General features: G+C 46.2%; 1 protein-coding gene and 1 non-coding gene across 3 annotated transcripts in view; both read left to right on the top strand.

Moving 5' to 3' along the window:
- Positions 1 to 15133, top strand: part of LOC149327457 (uncharacterized) — a 104651-nt gene extending 89518 nt beyond the window's left edge. For both annotated transcript variants that reach the window (XM_089565078.1, XM_089565079.1), the window contains 2 exons: positions 6979 to 7184; positions 14546 to 15133. In XM_089565078.1, the coding sequence (XP_089421204.1) occupies positions 6979 to 7184; positions 14546 to 14748 (409 nt within the window). In that variant the 3' untranslated portion in view covers positions 14749 to 15133. The remainder of the gene's footprint in view (positions 1 to 6978; positions 7185 to 14545) is intronic.
- A 5860-nt stretch (positions 15134 to 20993) lies between these two features.
- On the top strand, positions 20994 to 21067 carry TRNAH-GUG (transfer RNA histidin (anticodon GUG)). Its single transcript has one exon. It is a non-coding gene; the product is annotated as a tRNA-His (tRNA).
- The last annotated feature ends 18 nt before the right edge of the window (positions 21068 to 21085 follow it).

The following is a 21085-nucleotide window of genomic DNA, read 5'->3' as shown; positions in this document are numbered from 1 at the left end:
CTCTAAATAAATCCTTAAATGTTACATTCATTAGCTCTCTACCAGTGCTCCTATCATTTAGATGCAACAAGATTCCATGACATGGTTATTCTGACAATTAGACTGATTTATTTAAATAGACAGAAATATAATTTCGAAAAGGAAGCAGACTTATAATACACTCAACAATACAGCTTGAAAAATGCAACACGAGGGCTTACATTTTCACGAATATGATTTATTTATTTACTTCATAAAGAAACTTGCAACAAATCTAAAAAAAAACAGTACACATGTGAGCTACTCGGGAACAAGAACCAGAGCTAATGTTTTAAACAGTTACTAGGCACATTACCATAGCATGAAAACGTGCACACACCTCTCAACTGGCATGTTATAAATACAAAACACTTGAGTAAACTATTTACACAACAATAGCACACCTTGAAAACATGCACCACCTAGACTTTGTATTTCCCAAATATAACACATTCATTTTGTGCGCAAAATTGCAACAAATAAACAAAGTATCAGCTCAACCTAGTTGGCCATTCAGAAACAAGGAGCAGAGGTATTATGAACAGCAGAGTTAGTTGTTGGGCTGTTTAACATCATTGATTTAAGTGCATAGTTTTCCAGCCCTACGGAACACACACACAAAGATACATGAGCCGCCGCGGTGGTTCAGTGGTTATGGTGCTCGGCTGCTGGCCTGTTAAGACACGGGTTCTATCCTGGCCGCGGTGGTTGCATTTTGATGGAGGCAAAATGCTAGAGGCCCGTAAATGCAATCTGCATGCAAGAGATCTAAAGAATGAAGACAGGTTCCAAACTTGTCAAGCACTGCAGTGATTGTACAGAGATTTTCAAGTGCGAAGATCCTTAGCAGAAGCAGACCACAAACCACATGTGAAGCGACAGAGACGCATGATATTAAAAAAGCTGGTTCACAATGTGCGAGCAATACTTCTATTGTATCATATAATGCAGATATGATGTTTCTTTCATAGTTTTTATGATAAAGGCTGGTCTGAGGGCATTTAAGCAGTGTCTGTGCCGTTAAATAACCAGTTTTCAGTGAGCGCTGTGTTTTATCCTTCTTCCCAACTTCAGTAAAACGGCAAGTTGGTACATACTTGAAGAAAACAGCGCAGCAACAAGCACAAGAGAGAAGATGGGACAGGTGCTGACCAGCAACTGAAGGTTTATTGAAAAGGAACACTTAAAATATACTCACTTTACAACCAAGAGCGCAGATGAGCTGCGCAAACAACACCGATAAGCTATCAACTTCAGTCATGGTGGTCAAGATTCAACAGTTCACAGTCATGAACGACTGTCCATCCTTGTTCATGATTGTGAACTATTGTATCCTGACCACGATGACTGAAGTTGACAGGTTATCAGTGTTATTCGCGCAGTTTATGCGCACTCTTGGTTGTGAAGAGAGTATATTTTATGCGTTCCTTTTCAATAAGCCTTCAGTTGCTAGTCAGCACCTGTCTCATCTTCTCTCTTGTCCCTGTTGCTGCGCTGTTTTCTTCAAGTATCCTTCTTCCCTTCTTTGGTCATGCACCGTTGCACTGGAAAACTACAAATTTAAAGTACTCTCAACATTTGCCTGAACAATTTAGCACGTCTAAAATATGCTTGTCTTCTGGTAGCCTCCAGCTGCTCACGATGATGGTCTCTTCTAATTCATGATGTCACAAGCGAAGCTGCATCCCTGCAAAAAAAAAAAGAACAAAAAAATTTCCTAATATAAGCATACACGTCTAATAACAAATCTTCTACACTCCTCAAGGAACACAGACATTGGACAGCTCTGTTTAAAGAACTTATGTCCAGTCACTTGGCTCAAACCAAAATAGTGAAAAAAAATGCCCTTCCCTGGCACCGCGAGCATATTTTAACAGCCTGAGCAACAAATTTTTCTGAAAGTGGCTAAAAAATGCATTCATTACATAAAAGACACCGACTATTCATGCCACCTAAAATTCCTCCAAAGCAAGCAAATAATTTACAAACAAAAATTCCCATTCCAGCACCTCACAGCAATGGCCAGTGCTGCTGTCTCGCTTGAATCTTGCCTTACAAGCGGACATACTGATGTCATCCATGGGGACGACCATTCAATTGCTTAAAACCACAAGGGCGTTTGTAGATGAAGGCGTAGCCAGCTGGAGGTGGTTGCACATCACTCCCTTTGTCTTCCCTCAATTGTGCCATGGCAGGTGGCCGACAAAGTAAACCGAAAGAAGAGGGCAGGCCCAGCCTATAGTCTTTTTCAGTCTCACTGCTGTGCACAATTTGAAAGGCAAAGTTGCTAACGGCCGATTCTTCCTGGGCTACATAAGCTAGATCACAAACTGATGATGGGTGCAGGGGTCAAGTGGATGCAGCTAGCACAGGAAAGGGCTAATTTGGGGAACATGGGAGAGGCTGTCGCCCTGCAGTGGGTATAGTCTGGCTGACGATGAAAAAGGATCATTGAACACCAATGAATATTTCACTTTTCTTACACTTGGCGCAAATCGCTGCACAGTCCCATAAATGTTGGTTATAAGGGTATACATCTGATTGGGAATGAGAGGGCAAAGACTAGTATAATGCAGCAGCGTCAGTTTCGAGTGAAAGAATAAATTCTGGTTCCTTGCTTAAAATGCCGCTGGATTTATGCTATCTTCCAGTAGAATGCATGAGAACTGGTGTAATGCCCTCGCACAAAGTGCAGACGTTAAGGAACATGCACATGTTCTTCCAGAGAACGAAACATTCCAAAGTAGTGGTAATGACCATCGGTCATCACTGCTGGATCAGTATGCCTCTGCGTCTTTAGTAATTTTCTAGCATCCGTGGGCAACTCTGGATGGTATGGCTTCAGCACTTTAAGCAGGGAATGCAGGTGAGAAGCAGGCTATTAATTGCCCACACGCGCAAGTCGTGCTCTAGACATTGAGTAGCGGCACCAGACTCAAGTGTCATCCTATCTTCATAAACCACCAACTCCTTATTGTCAGAAATCCGCGACAACTCCTATGTTGCCCTTTCTATGTCAGAGATGCTGCTAGCGGTGCTAAAATCCGACAAGTGAGAACTGCGGCTTTCAACTGCGTCCTCGCCTGGCGCTGATAAAGAGGATAAAATAATAATATGCGATCAAAAGGCATCTTGATACTGTTCTGCTCATGTTGCGTACAATCTGCTGCCATGGCCATTATCAAGCCTAACAACAGAAAAACAGTTTTCTAGTTCGTCGTGAACAAAATCTGCTGTTCTTCGGCGTCGTTACTGAATGGACACTTCGCTTAGCGAACACTTCATTCTCTTCATGATACAACGAATGTAACATTTTATCAAACTATCACGAAGAACCAACACAAGTCACAGCACAACAATGGAAGTCTAGAAATCACTCACCATTGAGGTCATCCTCTGGGCAAGCCTTTGTTGTTTCAGCTGAATTCCAGTGAAACCACAACGAAACACAGCAGCGCGGGCACGGCGACCGCAAGAAAAACTGTACTAGAAGAACAAAAAACGTGAATATCTTGCCACGACTGCCGCTGACACCCAACGCAGGTTCTCCGATGAGCGCGCATCGCAGGATTGGCTCTCGGCGCGGCCGCGGTTTGGATTTGGATTTGTGATAGTGATCTCCATGGCCATTAGACTGCGGGGCGTCAGTGAAACCAGAACTAAATTTCTTCGGCTGTTTTAATTTTGTCTGCATGTTTAATTGAAAAACAAAGTACTTCCAGCTCATTAAAAATATTTTAGATAGAAATATATCTTTCTACATTAGTGTCACAGAGTGCAAGTACACTTGGACTGCTCACCATTTGCATACACACCACATGCAAACTTGCCCTCGAAGTAAAAATTAATAAATAAATAAATTAATACTGTCATGGTGAGTAGAAGTGATCTGGTACCGGCTTTTCTATTTGGGCTTCAGAAATAGCCCGAGAGGGCAGACAATTAACCTATAGCATGAATGTTATATCAACGTCATCGTATGTGATTCAACATTTATTCATCATTTGACAATATTGCTGCAATGTAAAAAGACCACTTTAGGGCAACGTTATCAGCATGTTGCCTGGTAACATTGCAGCAACATTATCTAATGTTGAAGAATGTTGGCGCAACATAGTACAACATTGGCAATGCTGTTGCAACGTTGCAGTAACATACTGTGCTACTAGGGTCTTTTACGCCTATACCGACGTTGCTGAGCTGTCTTGTCTCCCTCAAGGAAAGACCGGCGTGCACACGCAGAGGTACAATATTTACGCGGCCCTAAACAGGGATTGGCACATGTCAGTTGATTAACACTGCAGCGACTTGCTGACCTCAGTAATGCTGGGCCACGAAAATCTCATTCGAGCGTTCTAGGGTCCTGCAAATTGTGCAGCTGCATATTTTACCGGCACACCTTCGTTACGGGAGTGTCTTCTGCCTTTCGTACCATCATGTTTTGTGGCACCAAACTGTAGAGCGGGTGGAAACTGCCCACGAGATCACCGAAGGAAATTAAATGCTCCGCTGCCAAGGCATGTCGCATCTAGTGTGTCTTTCTAGATGCTTCTTCATAAAATGGCTTCCTCCACATAGAAACAGAGAGCCCAAACCACCATTAGTAGCTTCAATTATTTCATTTGCTTACCTCGTGACCTCCAGAATTTTGAGCCCGAATATACCTAATGACCAGGAAGCACGACTACTGAGCCGGAGAACTAGGGTTGAATGCCGGCTGCGGCGGCCTCGAAACAACAAAAAAGGAGTCCGTGTGCTGCGTGAAGTGAAGAATCCGGTGTGGTTTAAATTTGGAGCCCTCCAATGCGGCAATACCATGTGTCGCTTCTGGAAGTTAAACGGCACAATTAGCACTTTTTGTTCAATTGAGGCCTGAGTAGCTATTCTGTGGAAGAAACAAATTTATTACTACAAGCATCCCCTTTCTGAGAGATATGATTGCGTATTTTCACTAGATTAGGCACAAAACACAATTAATCACAGCTTTCTGGGCTGCTTTTATGTAGTCTAGAGGTAAGACCGTAACAGCAATCTTGTTCACTTCTACCGTCTGTTTGGATGATGCAGTAAGTAATGGAACCTCCACCATCTAGGCTGAACACAGCATGGCCTGTTCCTTCTTTTCATTTCTTGAGACCGCTTCGTCATGATTGCATTGGTGTGCTTGCAATGCTGCCTCATGCTGACGCACTAGTGCAGAAGATATGCGATTACTTCTTCCTTGTGATCAGTGCATGGGAAAGTCGTCATGTATGTATCAATCACCACGTCTATGGTGTCCCAGTACACCGTGTGGCAGTCACCATATTCAGCAAAAAGTCGCTCTGTGGTATATGCAACGAGAAATCGTGACACCACCCGCAACGGTGTGCGACTAACGGTTAGGTCGCAAGTTTGATACGAATATTGGTTTTTGTAGCGAGAGCTACATTACGCGCAAGTCTCGCCGTTTCGCATGGCCGCACCATGACCTTGAGGCGTTGCCTAGCAACCGCCGTAGCTGGCGGCCGCCCGCTCTATTTGGCATGACGTCACAGGAGGAGCCGGTGCCGCGGTGTGCCGTCGAAACCGAGTTGCAACAAATGTGCGCATGCGCCGTTGGAGGAGCGGGATTGATGCACCTGTATATATATAGAAGGCGGCTCGGTGGAGCCGTCGGTAAGTATGGATAGTGAGTTGGAGAGTCTGAAAGAAGCCAGGCTTCAACTACAAGACGAAGAACCGGAAATAAAATAAATGCGTCCAACTTTGCTGCATAACAAATGTCCCGTCTTTAATGTCGCCGCAATTAGACGCAACGGAGGAATAACAACCAAAGCTAAACATTGGATGAAACCATTGGAGAGAAACCAAGCTAAACGACAAGGTGTAATTAAGCTAAACCCTACTTTCGCCACGTATATCCTGGCTTAGCTGAGCTAAGCCAATGCCATTTTTTCTGGAAAGGAAATGGCGCATTAACTGTCTCACATCTCGGTGGACATCTCAACAGCGCCATAACGGACGAAGTAAAGAATCTGGGAAGGCATACAAGTCAAGGTGCATATGTCATCGGTTCGAATCCCTGTCGCAAGCTAGCCTCCAACTTGACTAGGACATGTCAGCTATATATGCAATGAGAAATCGTGTGACACGACCCGGAACACTCGTATACGCTACAGTTTTGTTTACACGTAATATGACATTCCGTCTTTCCCACAAGATGATAATTCTTAGAAGGCGGAGGTGTACAACGTTGATAATGACACAGCAGCTGTAGTCTTCTAATTACCTGAGCAGCTGCGATCGACCATTTGCAGCCGGTGCAGCGTGACCGAGCGCTTTGCTCGTACGGGCACTGCGGCGGAGAGGACACCTGTCCAGGTTGCGGGGCCGTATTCTCACCCTCATCGGTAGCTCGTGCGTCGAGGTTGTGTATGAGGTTTTTGTGCGTGACAATAAATATGCCGTGTATGAAGCCGACGACAATAGGGAATCCGGCCGCTCTCCAAAAATCGGCCATCGCCTGCTCCTTGTTCGGCAATGTCAGAGGAAAAGAATCTCAGCCACAAGCTTGCCGACGCGATTGAATGCGAGTTAACGGTATTCGTTAGAATTCCTGTAAAAAGGTGACAAAAGATCTTATTGAGACGTTGTTTCCTGTACCGATGTATCGGAAGACTTACCCCTGCTTCCTAGACAACAGTGCATTAAAGTGGGTGCAACGGATGGGTGTTCAATCAACCGCAAAGACTTTCTTTTTTAAACTTTACACGTCAACCTTACATGTAAAATCGTGGCTTCGTGAAAAAGGGAGTTTTGTGCTATAGTCTGTAAATAGTAGCTGGTGTCAGCAGCCAGAAACTATTGATCAGTGCTTTGCGTTTTCTCGTGATGACGTCTATAGCACACCCCTAGCGGCAAGTAGTGCCCCCGAAGAAAATGCCAAACTGCATTTGTCTCATCTGCTACCGTGCACAGGGACCGCTGGGACCTGTTTCACCCTGAGACGAACGCGCTCTGGCTGGCGTACCTGTGCGGCCACCTCAGCGACTACCTGACCGTGCCCAACCCGACGGGCGACTGGCAGCGCAAGCTGGAGCTCCTGGCCTTCATGCAGCGCGACTTGCACAGAGTCCATTCCGCAGATGAGTTCGTCTGGAATTACATCAACAAGATCGGCCATGGTACGATTTGGTTTTTAAGGCGAAAGCCTTCAATGCCTCATCGTTGTAAGCAGGAGTTGTCGACAGCTTTTCGGTTGGTCGAAATGATCCTGACGTCACAGTGCGCGAATTTGAAACTCAGCCAATTGTACTTTGCCTAGTATCCATGGAACCAATTCAAGGGATGACATAGTGTTGCTCCAGGTAAGTGGGAATGAGTTTAGTTAATTAGTTACTTAACCAATTACCTTAATTAACCTTTCTAGTCTGACCAGACAAATAAACCGAGTAGGAAATTGGTCGAGTTGGCGAATCGAACCTGGGTCTCCGGTGGTGTGACATTTTTTATTCGAACATCCTTTCTGTTAGGCGTTCAGTACATCCTGGGCCAAGGCGACGAGGGCACGTTGCAGTCTCAGTTCCAGGGAGGCGAGCCAGATGGGCCACGGTGGGGGTGGGGGAAAGGATAGGCGGGGGACTGGAAGGCTGCGTGACACTGTGTAAGGCAGTGTTCTATGTCTGCATATGTGTGTGGACAGTTTGGGCACTGAGGTGTGGAAGTGTACCGGTATAGGTAAAGTTTGGCTGGTGTATGTAGGAGATTAAACTGTATTCAGCGAAGAATGCGAGCTTCACGGATCGATAAGGATGGGTGCGGTGGTGGTAAATCAGCTAGATCCAATTTTTGCTGCGCGTAGTATTCGTCGACAGTACGTTTGTAAGCCCTGACCGCCTGCTCCGTCGGTGGGCTCGTCCATGGGATCCCCGGCGCCCGGTGTATAGTTTCGCAGGCAAGCTGGTGAGCCAGCTCATTGCCGGGGATGCCCATGTGACCAGGGATCCACCGAAGGGTCACCGGTCGTGGGCTTAATGCTAAGAGGGCGGCATCTAAGGCCGATCGAGTAGAGAAAGGGAGGGCTCTTTCGTGGAAAGCACGCAGAGCTGCCTGCGAGTCTGTATAGACAACGTATTGGGGTGCGGGGGGTAGGGTGGCAAAGTGTGTGATGGCATCGGCGATCCCGTGTATTTCTAGGGCGAGCGTGGAGGGTGGGGAGGTGTATGGACCGGTTGTGTGAGTGCTGGTTGTAGAAAGGGAAGGGTAGAGGAAGAAGGCTGCTGTGGAGCCCGCGGTTTCCGTGAGACAGGCGTCTGTGTAGGCCACAGCCGCAGCGTCCCTAAGTGGCTTGTGGTTGTATGCGTATGCCTGCGACGGCCTGCGTGTGTGTGTGCGGACATGTTGCGTGGGATGGGTGCGAGGCGGAGGTTAGGGGGATAGATCGGAGACTGCGGTCGGTCTGGGAAAGAGATGGGTGCGTAGGGAGTCTGGGAAAGTATCCACTGTCCAGCTGGTGTACTGGACAGGCGGATGATTTGTCTCTCCCGGTGCAGGTTAAGGAGGGCTTGAAGAGGGTGGAAGAGGCCTGTTCTGTACAGGGTGTCTGTAGAAGCCTGAGGGGGGAGTCCTAGTGTTGCTTTATATAGTGTATTGAGGGCCCGGGTTAGTTTGTCTTGTTGTGTACTTGTAAGTGGGCAGTAAGGTATGTAGCACAGGAATTTGCTCAGAGCCAGCGCTTGAGCAAGGCGGCTGGCGTGTGTCTCGGAGAGGCCGGCATGTTTTAAAACTACGCGGCGCAGTAAGTGTGTTACTGAGTGGCATGTGCGTATGGACTGATTGACGGCAGAGGTGAAAGTGTTGGAGTTTAGTGGCATACCCAGGATGCGACAAGATTCGACGCGGGGGATGCGCTGTCCGGCAAGTGTAAGGGAGATGGAGGGGTTCATCGTCCGTTGATATTTACTGCGTGTTATGAGTAAAAGTTCTGATTTCTCCGGAGCGGGTTGCAGGCCCGCTTGGGAGAGGTGTGAGGAAATGGTGTTAAGTGCATGTTGGAGTGTGGTTTGGACCTCTCCCGGTGAGCCAGTGATGACCCACAAGGTGAGATCGTCTGCATAGAAGACGAAATGAAGGTTGGGAATATCGGCTAAGGCCCGGGCGAGCGGGACCATGCCTAGGTTAAAGAGGATTGGAGAGAGGACGGCACCTTGTGGAGTGCCACGAGTGAGTGGGATTGGGTTAGACAGTTTGTCGAGGTAGCGGATACGGGCAGAGCGGTGGGAGAGGAAAGCTCTTATGTAATTGTGCATGCTGTGTCCGCACTGCGTATCAGCTAGTATGGTGAGGATGTGGTCGTGTGATATGTAGTCGAAAGCCTTGCGTATGTCAACGGTTACTAAGGCTTTGACCTGCGCAGCGTCTGAGGCATTTGAGTTAAAGAAAGTGTGTTGAAGGAGAAGGAAAAGGTCTTGAGTGGATAGTGCTCTGCGAAATCCAATAAGGGTGTGGGGGAGATAGTCGGTGGCTTGAAGATGGGAAGTGAGGCGGGCAAGCACCATGTGTTCCATGAGCTTGCCCGCGCAGGAGGTAAGGGAAATAAGACGGACGTTACTGATGCTGGAGGGTTTATTGGGTTTCGGAATGAATGAGACCAGGGACGATGTCCAGTCCACTGGCAGGGTGCCAGAGGTCCAGGCGTCGTTGATGACATTAAGAAGAAATGTGTTGGCTTCGGGGGGAAGGTTCTTGAGAGTTTTGTATGTGATTTTGTCTGCACCGGGGGCAGTGTGTGTGTTACAACGCGCGAGTGCTGTGTCAAGTTCTGTGTGCGTGAAGGGGATGTCTAGTGCGGGAAGGGCTGGACCATGATATGTTGAGTTTAAAGAGGATTGTGAGGGTGTAAAATAAAGTTGTTGGAGGTCAGTGAAAACCTCTGTTGGAGTATGGGAGGCGAAGAGGCGTTCAAGAGTGGGTGTGGGATGAGGTTGAGGTCCGAGAAGGGAGCGGAGTGCGAGACAAGCACGCTAACCACTTCGCCATGCCAGCTCGATGGTTTGGAATCAACAAAGGCACGTCTAGTGAATGCGGTGTCTTCGTTCTCTCCTATCTTCCTCCCTTCCCTTGCGACGAGTATCAGGTTTCCACCGAGATATGCGAGACAGATACATAGATACATAGATACATAGATACATTTCCTTTCCTCAAAAACCAATTTACCGACGAGCAAGGCGTAGAGCCGAACGGGCGATGGCGTTCTGTGGACTCCCTGGCAGCGTTGCAGAACACTGTCCCGTTCCACTCTTAGACGCGAAGCTTAACATCTTAACCACACATCACTGGCTTAAGCAGCAACGCCGGGCTTAAGGCTTTCGCCTCACCGGCCGCACTTTAGGTCAACAAAGCGTTCCCCTGAATTTTTATTTTCATGTCGGCGATGCGCTGTCATGAGATCGCCTAGCATTGAGCCGACTATGCGATGCCGCTCTCATGACTACTTTTTGCGGTTACCAGATAGTCACATGCCTCCCATTTCTTACAGTAGCGCACCCTTGGACGCACCCGGAGAATTATGCGCACTCAAAAAAAAGCTGCATTTGTAGCGAAACGAGTCTCCGTGCAAGTAAAACATCAAATTTTTTTATTTTTTTTTATTTATCAAATACTGCCGGCTGCCCTTCGGCGGCCAAGGCAGGAGGAGGTACAAACAAAATATAATAAAAATACACTCTTGGCGTTCACATGAAGTTACAAAATGAACACTTCATAATAAAAAGAACAACATCAAAAGAACTTAAGCAGTACATGGTAGATATGCTGTGAGGAGAGCAGATATGAGCATCAAGAATTGTGATGACGCACGAAGGAAACACATGCACAAAAAAAAGACAAAAGGTACAGTAGAGTGCTAGGCATCCCTTTGCCAGCTACCGGAAGGAGCACTTTCTGCAATGCTTATGTGCGCGAAAAATGAAGCAACGATATGGCGCGTTATGTGACGTGATTTTTTAGAGCAGTTAAAAATGAGTCGATTGATGGCATGTTCACTATTTCAGATGGCAGTGCATTCCATTCTTCTATGGTTCGCGGAAAGAAGGAGAAGCGGTGCGCGTTAGTTCTAGTTAGTGGCATAACAATTGTTTTATCATGTTTCCATCTAGTTAGTCTGGTTCTATTAAATTGTATGTAGGTGTTAACATCCATTTTTGTTCCATTGTTGATTATGGTATGAAGCATCTGCAGCCAAAGGATCCTGCGTCTTGTTTCGAGTGTTGGAATGCCGTTTCTGTCCCTAAGATTACTAACAGATATATGCCTGCCATACGCGTTGTAGATGAATCTTATCGCTCTTCTCTGGACACTTTCAATGGAATTGATATCTTATTTAGTGTGTGGGTCCCAAATAATGCCGCCATATTCCAATAAAGGTCTTATTCGTGATGTGTAGGCCACTAACTTGGTTTCAGATGTGCAATGTTTCAGGCGACGTTTCAACAGCCGGAGCTTCTTAGTCGCCGCCGATACAATATGCTTAGTGTGGCTACTCCAGTTTAGAGTTGACGTAATATGGATTCCCAGAATTGTATAGGTATACACCCTTTTGCTCATAACTGCTTGAATTAAAGGGATGCAGATACTTCACGTACATGACTGACTGTCGACCTTTCACAAAGCGAATTAATTTGCTTGGTCAACTCTGCTCCGTTGCTCAGTATTCCAACTATCCAAAATAATAGTTATTAAAGCAAAATACGCACCATACACTGATCTTGTACCAGCAAGGTTGTTCAGGCCTCCACTTCAGTTTCGGCACTACTAGGAAAGGTTGAATTGGCGCCCATTAACTTATTAAATGCACCCGATTGCAGGAGTAGGTATGACCGCATAAATAGAGAGTTTTAGTATGTAGCGGAAGGTTACCGCAGAAGTCGCAAGAGCACTTGTAGTTTACCGTACAACCGCCTGAACTAAACGATAGCTAAGGCCGCAGTGGCGCCATCTGGTGTTATAATGGGAAAACATTTTGTGTCGTATTTTTCGCGCTTAGCCAAGGCATAGGCCAAGCCGATCCAAGTCGTATCATGTAGATAGCCGGTTGCATGGCGTCCCCAATGAGTCGCGCGCTGCGCAGTCGAGGCAGGGCTAGCAGGGCCTAGCTTTTAATTTTTTTTTGTAACCGAACCGAGCAAGGTTTTTTAAGAAAGTCATGGTACGTACTAGCATTCGTTCGGACCCCCTACTGCCCTAGAGCCGAAACGGCTACTTTTGGGTTAGGCTATGACAACCTTGGAATAAAAATCCAAATGAAGCCAATCCACAGTCGGCGGTGTTTTGTGAGGGTTCGGAACGGCGGAATCGTTACACAGAATCCAAAATAGGGCAAGTTTGTCACCCTTTCGTTCTGCTGTCGGCGAGAGGAGGCAAAGCGAATATCATACGTTCCATTTAAGGGCAATGAATGTGCCTAAAAACCCAATAACATGACATTTTCTCTCCGAAGCGGGCGACGTGGGCGCCGCCATGTTGACAACGCTATTTTTCCTGGCGTACGCAAGAGCACGCACGCTAAATTCGAAAAATAGCGTACGTAACGCGAACGTACGTAAGACTTCGGTTTGAAATAGCGTTTGGCGCATGCGCAGTACGACTGACGCTATTTTACAGCGTACGCTATGCCTTTGCGTATGCCTACGTACACTATACTAAAACTCTCTAAAACTGTGCGGATTTATTCTCTCATAACTAGTGTTAGGCCACTGTTTTCGGCGCATATCGTATCGTTCTCCTGTAATTTCACCTTGTAGAGTAATCGCAGTTTGACTCAGAAGTGGGTTCTGCTAATGATGTAAGTCGTCTGTGTGTATTGTCGGTGCTGTCCCATCCTTCAGAAACACTCCACCACTGCAGGCTCATTCGGCGGCTCGTCGCTGCACCACAGGGATTGAATAAAGGCCGAAGCCACAGTTTGTGAGTTCGACAAACCGTGAACGGAAACCATTCATGGAATCTGCTTGCGATGAACTGCTTCAAGTATTAGAGAATGTGTATGTGTCTGAAAGCAAACAAAGGCAAAGGGTATTCCTGCGAATGGAGCTGCGCCTAAAGATTTTTGTAAATGAGCATTTCAATCTTGAAAGCCCCCATGCTTTGTAAGGGTTAGTGCAGGGAGGGCTCCTAATTATTAATGATGGTCGCTCGTTCTTGCACTCCCCGAGATAACTGTAGAGAGAAATCTGATTAGGCTGGCTTCACTACGGCGTCCCTCATAGCCTGAGTGGCTTTGGGACGTTAAACGTCCGTAGACTATCTTCCTCTCTACGTGATTCAATGGATAGATGCATATTTGGAAAACAGGAGTCAGTTTGTTGATGTAAATGGTGCAGTTTCCGGTTCCCTAGGCGTCTCTTCTGGTGTACCGCAGGGAAGTGTATTGGGTCCTTTATGGGAAGTGTATTGGGTCCTTTATTGTTTCTGCTATATATAAATGATTTGCCAGGTGTTGTTCCAAATTCAGTATCCATACGATTATTTGCTGATGATTGCGTATTGTTCAAAGAGATAAGAGAATCCTCAGACCATGACGTTCTCCAAGATTCCCTGGCAGCTATTGATCGATGGTGTGTGGATTGTAGCATGGCTCTTAACATCAAGAAAACTGTACTGCTACGTGTAACAAGGAAAAAACATATTAGCACTTTCACTTATTCTCTTCAAGGCGCCAACATTCAAGAAGCCGCCAGCCATAGGTATTTAGGACTAATACTTACCAATCAATTAAACTGGTCAGCGCACATATCCCAAATTTGCTCTTCAGCATTCTCAACATTGTGTTTCCTAAAACGAAAACTCAGTTCCGCTCCCTCTAATATTAGGCTTTTGGCATATAACACTTTTCTTCGGACGAAGCTCGAATACGCATCTATTATTTGGGATCCGCATACAAAAAAACATTAACTCCCTTGAAATCATTCAAAGGAAAGCAGTCAGGTTTATTTTCCACAAATACAGCAGATTTGATTCTCCCACAAAGCTAATGGCAGAAAATAATATCCCACTTCTTTCAGGCCGCCGAAAAATAAACCGAATTTTGTTCCTCCGTAAGATTCTTTCACGCGAGGTAAACATTCCAATACCTAACTATGTTCAACCTTCTACCACCAGACGTACACGACACACTAAGGAACACACACTGCAGCCTATCTTCGCACGAACAAATTCATTTAAGTATAGCTTCTTCCCCCGAACCATCTCCGATTGGAACATGCTCCCAGAATCCCTTTTTCAAAATAGCAATTTTAGCAACGCATTGGAAGAACATTTCCTTGGTTAAGTTGTCTCATTTTGTATTTTTTAATGCTGTTTTTATCTTCCCTTTGTTATCGCCGAATGATGCTGTGTTGTTTTTCGTTTCTTTTGTGTATTGTTTGGTTGTTTGCCCCTCCTGCCTGGGCCACATAGGCCTGCAGTATTTTGAAATAAATAAATAAACCAAGCCAGACCTTTTTTTTATCACATTGCACTAATGCATGCTCTACGTGACCGTTTCCAGTGCATTCGGAGTTTGGCTACCAGCCGCACACCTGCGGCAACCGTCCCTCTGCCGGTCCGCCCATCTACGCGGGCTTCCTGAGCTTCCTGAGGTGGAAGGACAGGAAGAGGAAAGACGGCGACTCCGGGGCCTCCCCTGGCAGCACCAGCGGCAGAGCAGCGTCCAGCGCGCCCGCAGTTCTGGACGACCGACGGCAGCCCTAGCACGCGGCTCTGCTGCGAGCGGGCCGTGGACCGAACCCTTGTTGCGTGAAAGTGCGGGACGCCATAACATGAGCCAAAGGAACAATACCATTGTAATTTCTGATTAGTACGATTTTATTAGCGAAGATTCCAACTGCTGCAGCCATGGAGGACCTATTCGAGTTTCCTTTGAATGTGGAAAAATTAAACGTACGATGGGCGTTATCTTCTGTCAGCCAACGCCCCGTTAAGAGAGGAGTCACGTTTGCAAGGAGGAAGCTTTCGTCTCGTCACCTACTCACCGATGTTCTGCAGCAAACCTGTGTAAGAGGGCAACAGTCAAGAGATTTCGCTCTTTGTTACGCGCGCTCTCCACCTTGATTCAAGAATAAATTCCGCAAAGCTATTTCGTTCGACAAAATACCACCTTTTCTGCTTTCGGGAAAAGAAAAAACGAAGACATTCGACCTATTACTATATATCTGCCGACCAAGTGTTGGAAAAAACGTTGTTATTTTTCCCACAGCCCCATCGAGCAACCTTGTTTCCAGGAAACAAATTTCGGAGGAAACGAAACAGAAACAAGCGCATGTAACCTTTTGTCAAAGGTTTAGAACCAAAGGGATTCGCTCCTCAGCCGGGTAGTGGGGTTCCTGCAATGTTCGTGGCGTCCTTTTGGAGGAGGAAGTACCAAAAATCATCTTACCTTCAGGAGATTGTGATCACTAGGGATCCATTACAAAACGGTGCCAAACGGTGCGGCATAGAAACAAGCCTCTTGGGCTCTAAACTTTTGATAAAGAAGGTACAGAATGTGCCGGTAATCACCGAGGCTCTTATGCGAGCTTGCCTTAAGGACGACGTTCATATTGCACCTACTACACATGTGCAGTGTGATGTAATTTGGAGGCGACCGCTTCAGGTTTAACCTACTGGGAATAAAGTGCTTCCAGAGATTTATTTCTGTGAAAAGGCTGAAAGTAACACATTAGCTTAGCTTGTACTCCATGTCGTCAGGCAACCGTCAGACAACGGAAAATTCCTTAGAGGACAAAAGCGGATGCGATAGCCCATAAACCACGCGAGACGGTACCAACGATGCAGTGGGAGTATTCGTTGCTTAAAGGGACGCTGAAATAACTTCTGAGGACAGTGCGTAAGCTCGCTCAATCACTACAATCTCTCGTCATCAACACTTGTGCCAAATGGTCACGAGCACAACACCCAAGTTATTACGGCATCACGACAAAACACAAAACAATGATCAATAGTTCCTGGCTGCTGACACAGGTCGCAGTTGACTATGACACAAACGTGCCCTTAGCACGATTGCACTTTTTGACAGGTAAGTTGGACGTGTGAAGTTGAAAACAGTTTTTTATTGCCGATTGAACACTCATCCGTTGCACCCGCTTCTCTATATACTATTGTCTACAAAGGCGACGTAAGGTTGAGAACAGATCTGTAGAGGAAATAACGCCACAATCAGAACTCTTGAATTGGTCTTTTGGATTGACAATACGGACACAGTACGGAAAAACTACAATGAAGAAATGAAATGTGTTGCCAACTTCACCAAAAAGACCCCTCACGTCTATGACCAGTGAGCGCAAATAGATATGCAAATAGGCACTTATTCATCTATAAGCGCAACTACGAGAAAGATGTGGTTTGCTGGTTTAAAAAAGAAAAACCTGGTTAAACCTGGCTCTACACGCAGCAGAGAATCCACGATTGCGGGCAAAAGTTGGCGAGTCCTTTCCGGCGACTTTTTCATGGTCGCAAGGTCCTGCGTAGTTTTGTTCAGAGATGTCTATTGGTTCGATTCTTTCAGGCATCACGCAGCTACCATGGCCGCGGCCCGTCAACAGCCCCGCACCGGGGGATCGGGAAGCTCCGCCCGCCGGGGAATTCCCTCGCTAGTCGGCGGTCGGGCGGGCGAAGGAGAGCCGTCCATTCAGCGCGCAAAAAGTGACGACCGGAGTGGGAAGGCGTGAAGGCGCTGAAATTGAAATTCTGACTACAGGTAGCTGAACCTGTACACAACACACAAAAAACTTCTTGCTGGAGGATATTCGTAAAGCAGCGTCCTTTAACATCATAGGAATACCGCACCTTTATTGCCTCTGTACCGCTTGGACTCGCGTCCTCTAACGGAGTCCAACGTTCTGGGGCCTTGGACACAACCTTCCTCACAAAGGAAAGCGGTGAAAACGCTCCTGAGATTCTTAAGGGACTCGGGGTTGTATTCCCGTCTATAATCTAAGTTTTCAGTGCGCGCCCTCTGTCCCCGCGACATCGCGGTGGCTGGACGCTTGGAAAACTCATTTCGTTGCAGCTCTTTTTCCTTTTTTCCCCTTTGTTCCCCTCCCCAAGTGTAGGGTAGCCAACTGGGCATCGCCTGGTTAACCTCCCTGCCTTTCCGTCCATTTCCCTCTCTCTATTTCTCCATTGCAATCTTCTTTCAAAGCACCTTTAAGGAGTTACCGTCGTCTCTTCTGCAGACACGGTTGCTGAAAAGCGAGTATTTTATTTCGAGTTTCAACTTCTGTCTCCACGTGGCAGTGATAGTGACCCACTTGGAGCCTGTCCACCGGCCCGTGTGCTTTCTGCTTCCTTCATGCGGGAACAGTTGCAGCCGCATGTACCAACCAACAAGCAGCTTGTTAGTGTCAAAGAATGCCTCCCATGTTCGAAGTTCCTCGCAACGGTTGCCAGATTCCTGGCGCCGATTGTATATCAGCTCGCCTGCGCCTCCAGAAAACTGGAGGCAACCCATATTTGAACTTCTTGCGTTCATGAATTGAGATACTTCCGAGCACCAAAAGCAGGTAAATTTTTTGCGATAGCATAGAAGCTTCGTTGGAGGAAAAAACGTGACTTCTGGCGCCGGGATGTGAAATAAAAACTCACCGCGAGCGTGATTCCATCGCATGGCAGCGTGAACAGATCAGCTTCCGCTGCATTAAACCACTATGTCATCACCTCTTTTTTCTTAACCAGGCCGAATTCTGCGCACCTGTCATACATATTCACACCAGCATCCTGCTGTCACTTTGCCAGCACATTATAACCCCTGAATACACACACATGCATCGATTAAAGGCAGCCAGACAGGAGGTCGATCCCGCGCAGCATAAGCCACCTGCACCAAAAACACTGCTCTCTGTATCGAGCCTTCGGTGAACGTGACGGTAAGATTGCATGGGAACTTAGAATCTTTCATTCTAGGCAAAAATCTTATAGGGCGTAATCTCAATGTCCTTTTTGACAGTCCGTTGAACAATGTCCCAAAAAAACACGGCATCACGACAAAACACAAAGCAATGATCAATAGTTTCCGGCTGCTGGCACAGGTCGCAGTTAACTGACTATGGCACAAACGTGCCCTTAGCTCGAAGCCACGTTCTGACAGGCAAGTTTTACGTGTGAAGTTTATAACAATTTTTTATGGCCGATTGAACACATATCCTTTGCACCCGCTTCTTTATGCTATAGTCTACAAAGGCGACGTAAGGTTGAGAATAGATCTTAAGATGAAATGACTCCTGAATCAGAACTTTTGCAATTCGTCTTGTGGATAAACACTATGGACACAGTACGGAGAAAAGCAAAATGAGGAAATTAAATGTGTTGCTAACTTCAACGAAAAGATTCCTCACGTCTGTGACTAGTGAGCGCAAACAGATATGCAAAGAGGCCCTTGATCATCTGTTAAACACAGCTACGAGAATGGGATGGTTTGCTGGTTTAAAAAAAAAAATCCTGGGAAAAAGCTGATGGACATATATGCTGAAGACCAGCTCCACCAGACTCCAGAGGGAGAAACAGATCGTCTCGACACATAGGCTCTCACGGAGAGCGCCACATAAAAGTTGCAGCAATTTTGTGCATCGTCTGGGTTTTTTTCTTGAGTGGTGCTATACATGCAGTATATAAATGAGCTTTTAAATGAAGAAGATATCGCATACTTTTGTTCGTGCAAACACAGACAGCTCTCTACCAATCCAAGCGTTTGTTTGCCGCCTAAGGGACGAGACTGGAGTATCCCAGTAACGCCCACTATTGCGATACTGGTACAAGAGAACGCTCAAAAACTTTAACTCTTTGGAGTCCCACCTGATGCCTTAAAAAAGGCCTTGTTTTGTGCCCCAGTCTCCTAGACAAAACCCGCGACTAATCAAGGTTGAGAGCCGCATACGAACTCTCAGAAACGTGCTTAGTTACATGCAAAACCTCGAGCACACTTTTTATCAGAACAGAAAAAAGCAACGTGATCGGTATAAATGAAATTTTTTTATTTCACATTGGGATAGCGAGTTGCTACGAACGAATTGCTGTTTGTGATACTAGGCTTAGGCCTCAATATACTACAAAATGAATAACAAAGGCGATAGCGGGTAGCCCTGTCAAACCCATGATTGAAGTGGCAAGGTGTGGTAAGCTTTTGATTAACGATCACTCTTTTTAATGGACGCTTTACATCATAATACTACACGTTCAAGCAAGTCATCACCTATGTTTACGTCTCCGAGACTGCAAACAAAAACTCAAGACGCACCTTATCGAAAGGTTTGGCAAGATCAGTCTTAATAAGAGCCCTTTGGCCAAACTCATCTGACGTTCTTTAAAACACAAATTGCCATATAGATATGGCTCTGAATACTGCGACCTCTGAATCCGCAGATTTGGTGCGGCCCTAATAAATCTAATACCACAAGCCACAGACGAAAGCAAAAAACTTTCGCAAAAACCTTGTAAACCACGTCGCATAGGGATATCGGACGATATCCTTCAACAGCTTTCAAGCGATCTGCATTTGTACCTTTCGGGATTAGTATGGTGTGGCCAGTATAGAAGGTGGGAGGTAAAAACGACAAGTCATAAGAAACACTGAAAACTTCCAACAACGCAGGTGCTATGCAAGGCATAAACGCTTTATAGAACTTACTACTTACACCATCCAGGCCAGAAGACTTGTGAGCCTGCAGGGAACGAGAGGCTCATTTGACCTCGATTAAAGTAATAGGCCTCTCAATGACTGCACGCTGCGCATTTTCAAGTCGAGGAAACGCTTTTTTGGAGTGGCGCAAATCTGATACCCTAATCTGGCGATTACTACCTTCAAAGAGCCGTATATAAAAGCCTAAAAAAAACCTGGCGTGCCGCTGTATGTACCGCCTTTGTATTGAATTCTAAAACCTCCTTAGAAAGGGAAGCCTGCCTTTCGTGACTAAACGCGCGGCTAGATCATTGTTCATTAACGAACCTCCGTGTCCTCTACGTAATCGAGGTACCCTAATGTATTTACCGGCTAAAATGTTATAACTCTGCTTTAATGTTGTTCAAATCGCGATGCCGGGGCAATTCTTTCAAATTTATGCAGTTTATTTAGGATGCGCCCCAATTCACGATGGTGAAGACACTTGAGGAATGATTTCCGCGATGATGCTTCAATAGCGAAATTCCTAACCTCCTGCTGGAGCAACTCCAACTTGTGAAAGACAGAGGTCTGCACGTGTCCAAATACCTTTAAAGCAAGCAGCTGCTACAGCGCTCTGCAATTTTTTTTTTTCGGAGGAAAGATTTATTTGACTTTCATAGCTCTAACCGCATTCCATAGCTCCCACTTTCTTGTCTGAGCCGACACCATGAGTGGCCGGTGGAAAATGTTGGCCTTACCCAATAGCCAGCCGCACTAGATGAGCCAGTAGAAACGCAGATGGTGTCAAATTAAGCACTCGAAAAGTCTTGGAAATGCGTGAAATGTATGCTGCCGCTTTTTAGACGGGTAATGTTAACAAGGCTGTGTTCACAAACTAAGTCAGCCAGAACAGCAGAACTGAGGTCATAACGTCTGTGATGCACTGATCGATCCACATTGTTACAAACACATTCGAAATCTCCCATCAGTGAAATTTCCCGTTCCGTGCACAGGAGGTTTGCCAATGTCTGGAAAAACATTTTTATACCTCGCTGTTTTAGTTGCGCATACACACAAACGATTCGTCACTGCTTGCCCGAAATGGCGAGGTCAGAATATATGAAAGACGACTGGTCAGTCACAGCCAGCCTATTACTCAAAAACAGCATGCCCCTTCCAGACAAGCCTTACGAACGGCTGAAGATGATAAATCAGATACAGACAGATTATGAGCAGTTTCCGTCCCATTACTAGCTATATCAGTTTCTTGATATTCGGCTACATCAACGCTACGTCTTCCAAACGGCTACAAAGGAAAGCTATACAGCTATACAGCTTGCCGTCCCGGTTAGCTCAATTGGTAGAGCGACTGCGCCGGTGAAGCGGTGGTCCCGGGTTCGAACCCCGGACCAGGACGAATTTTTCTCTAACTGC

This window comes from Amblyomma mixtum, chromosome 10 (assembly GCF_055824585.1).
Source record: "Amblyomma mixtum isolate Tamu chromosome 10, ASM5582458v1, whole genome shotgun sequence".
In the NCBI taxonomy this organism is placed as follows: domain Eukaryota; kingdom Metazoa; phylum Arthropoda; class Arachnida; order Ixodida; family Ixodidae; genus Amblyomma; species Amblyomma mixtum.
Note: the sequence above shows the minus strand (reverse complement) of the source record. Positions and strands in the feature narration are given on the sequence as shown.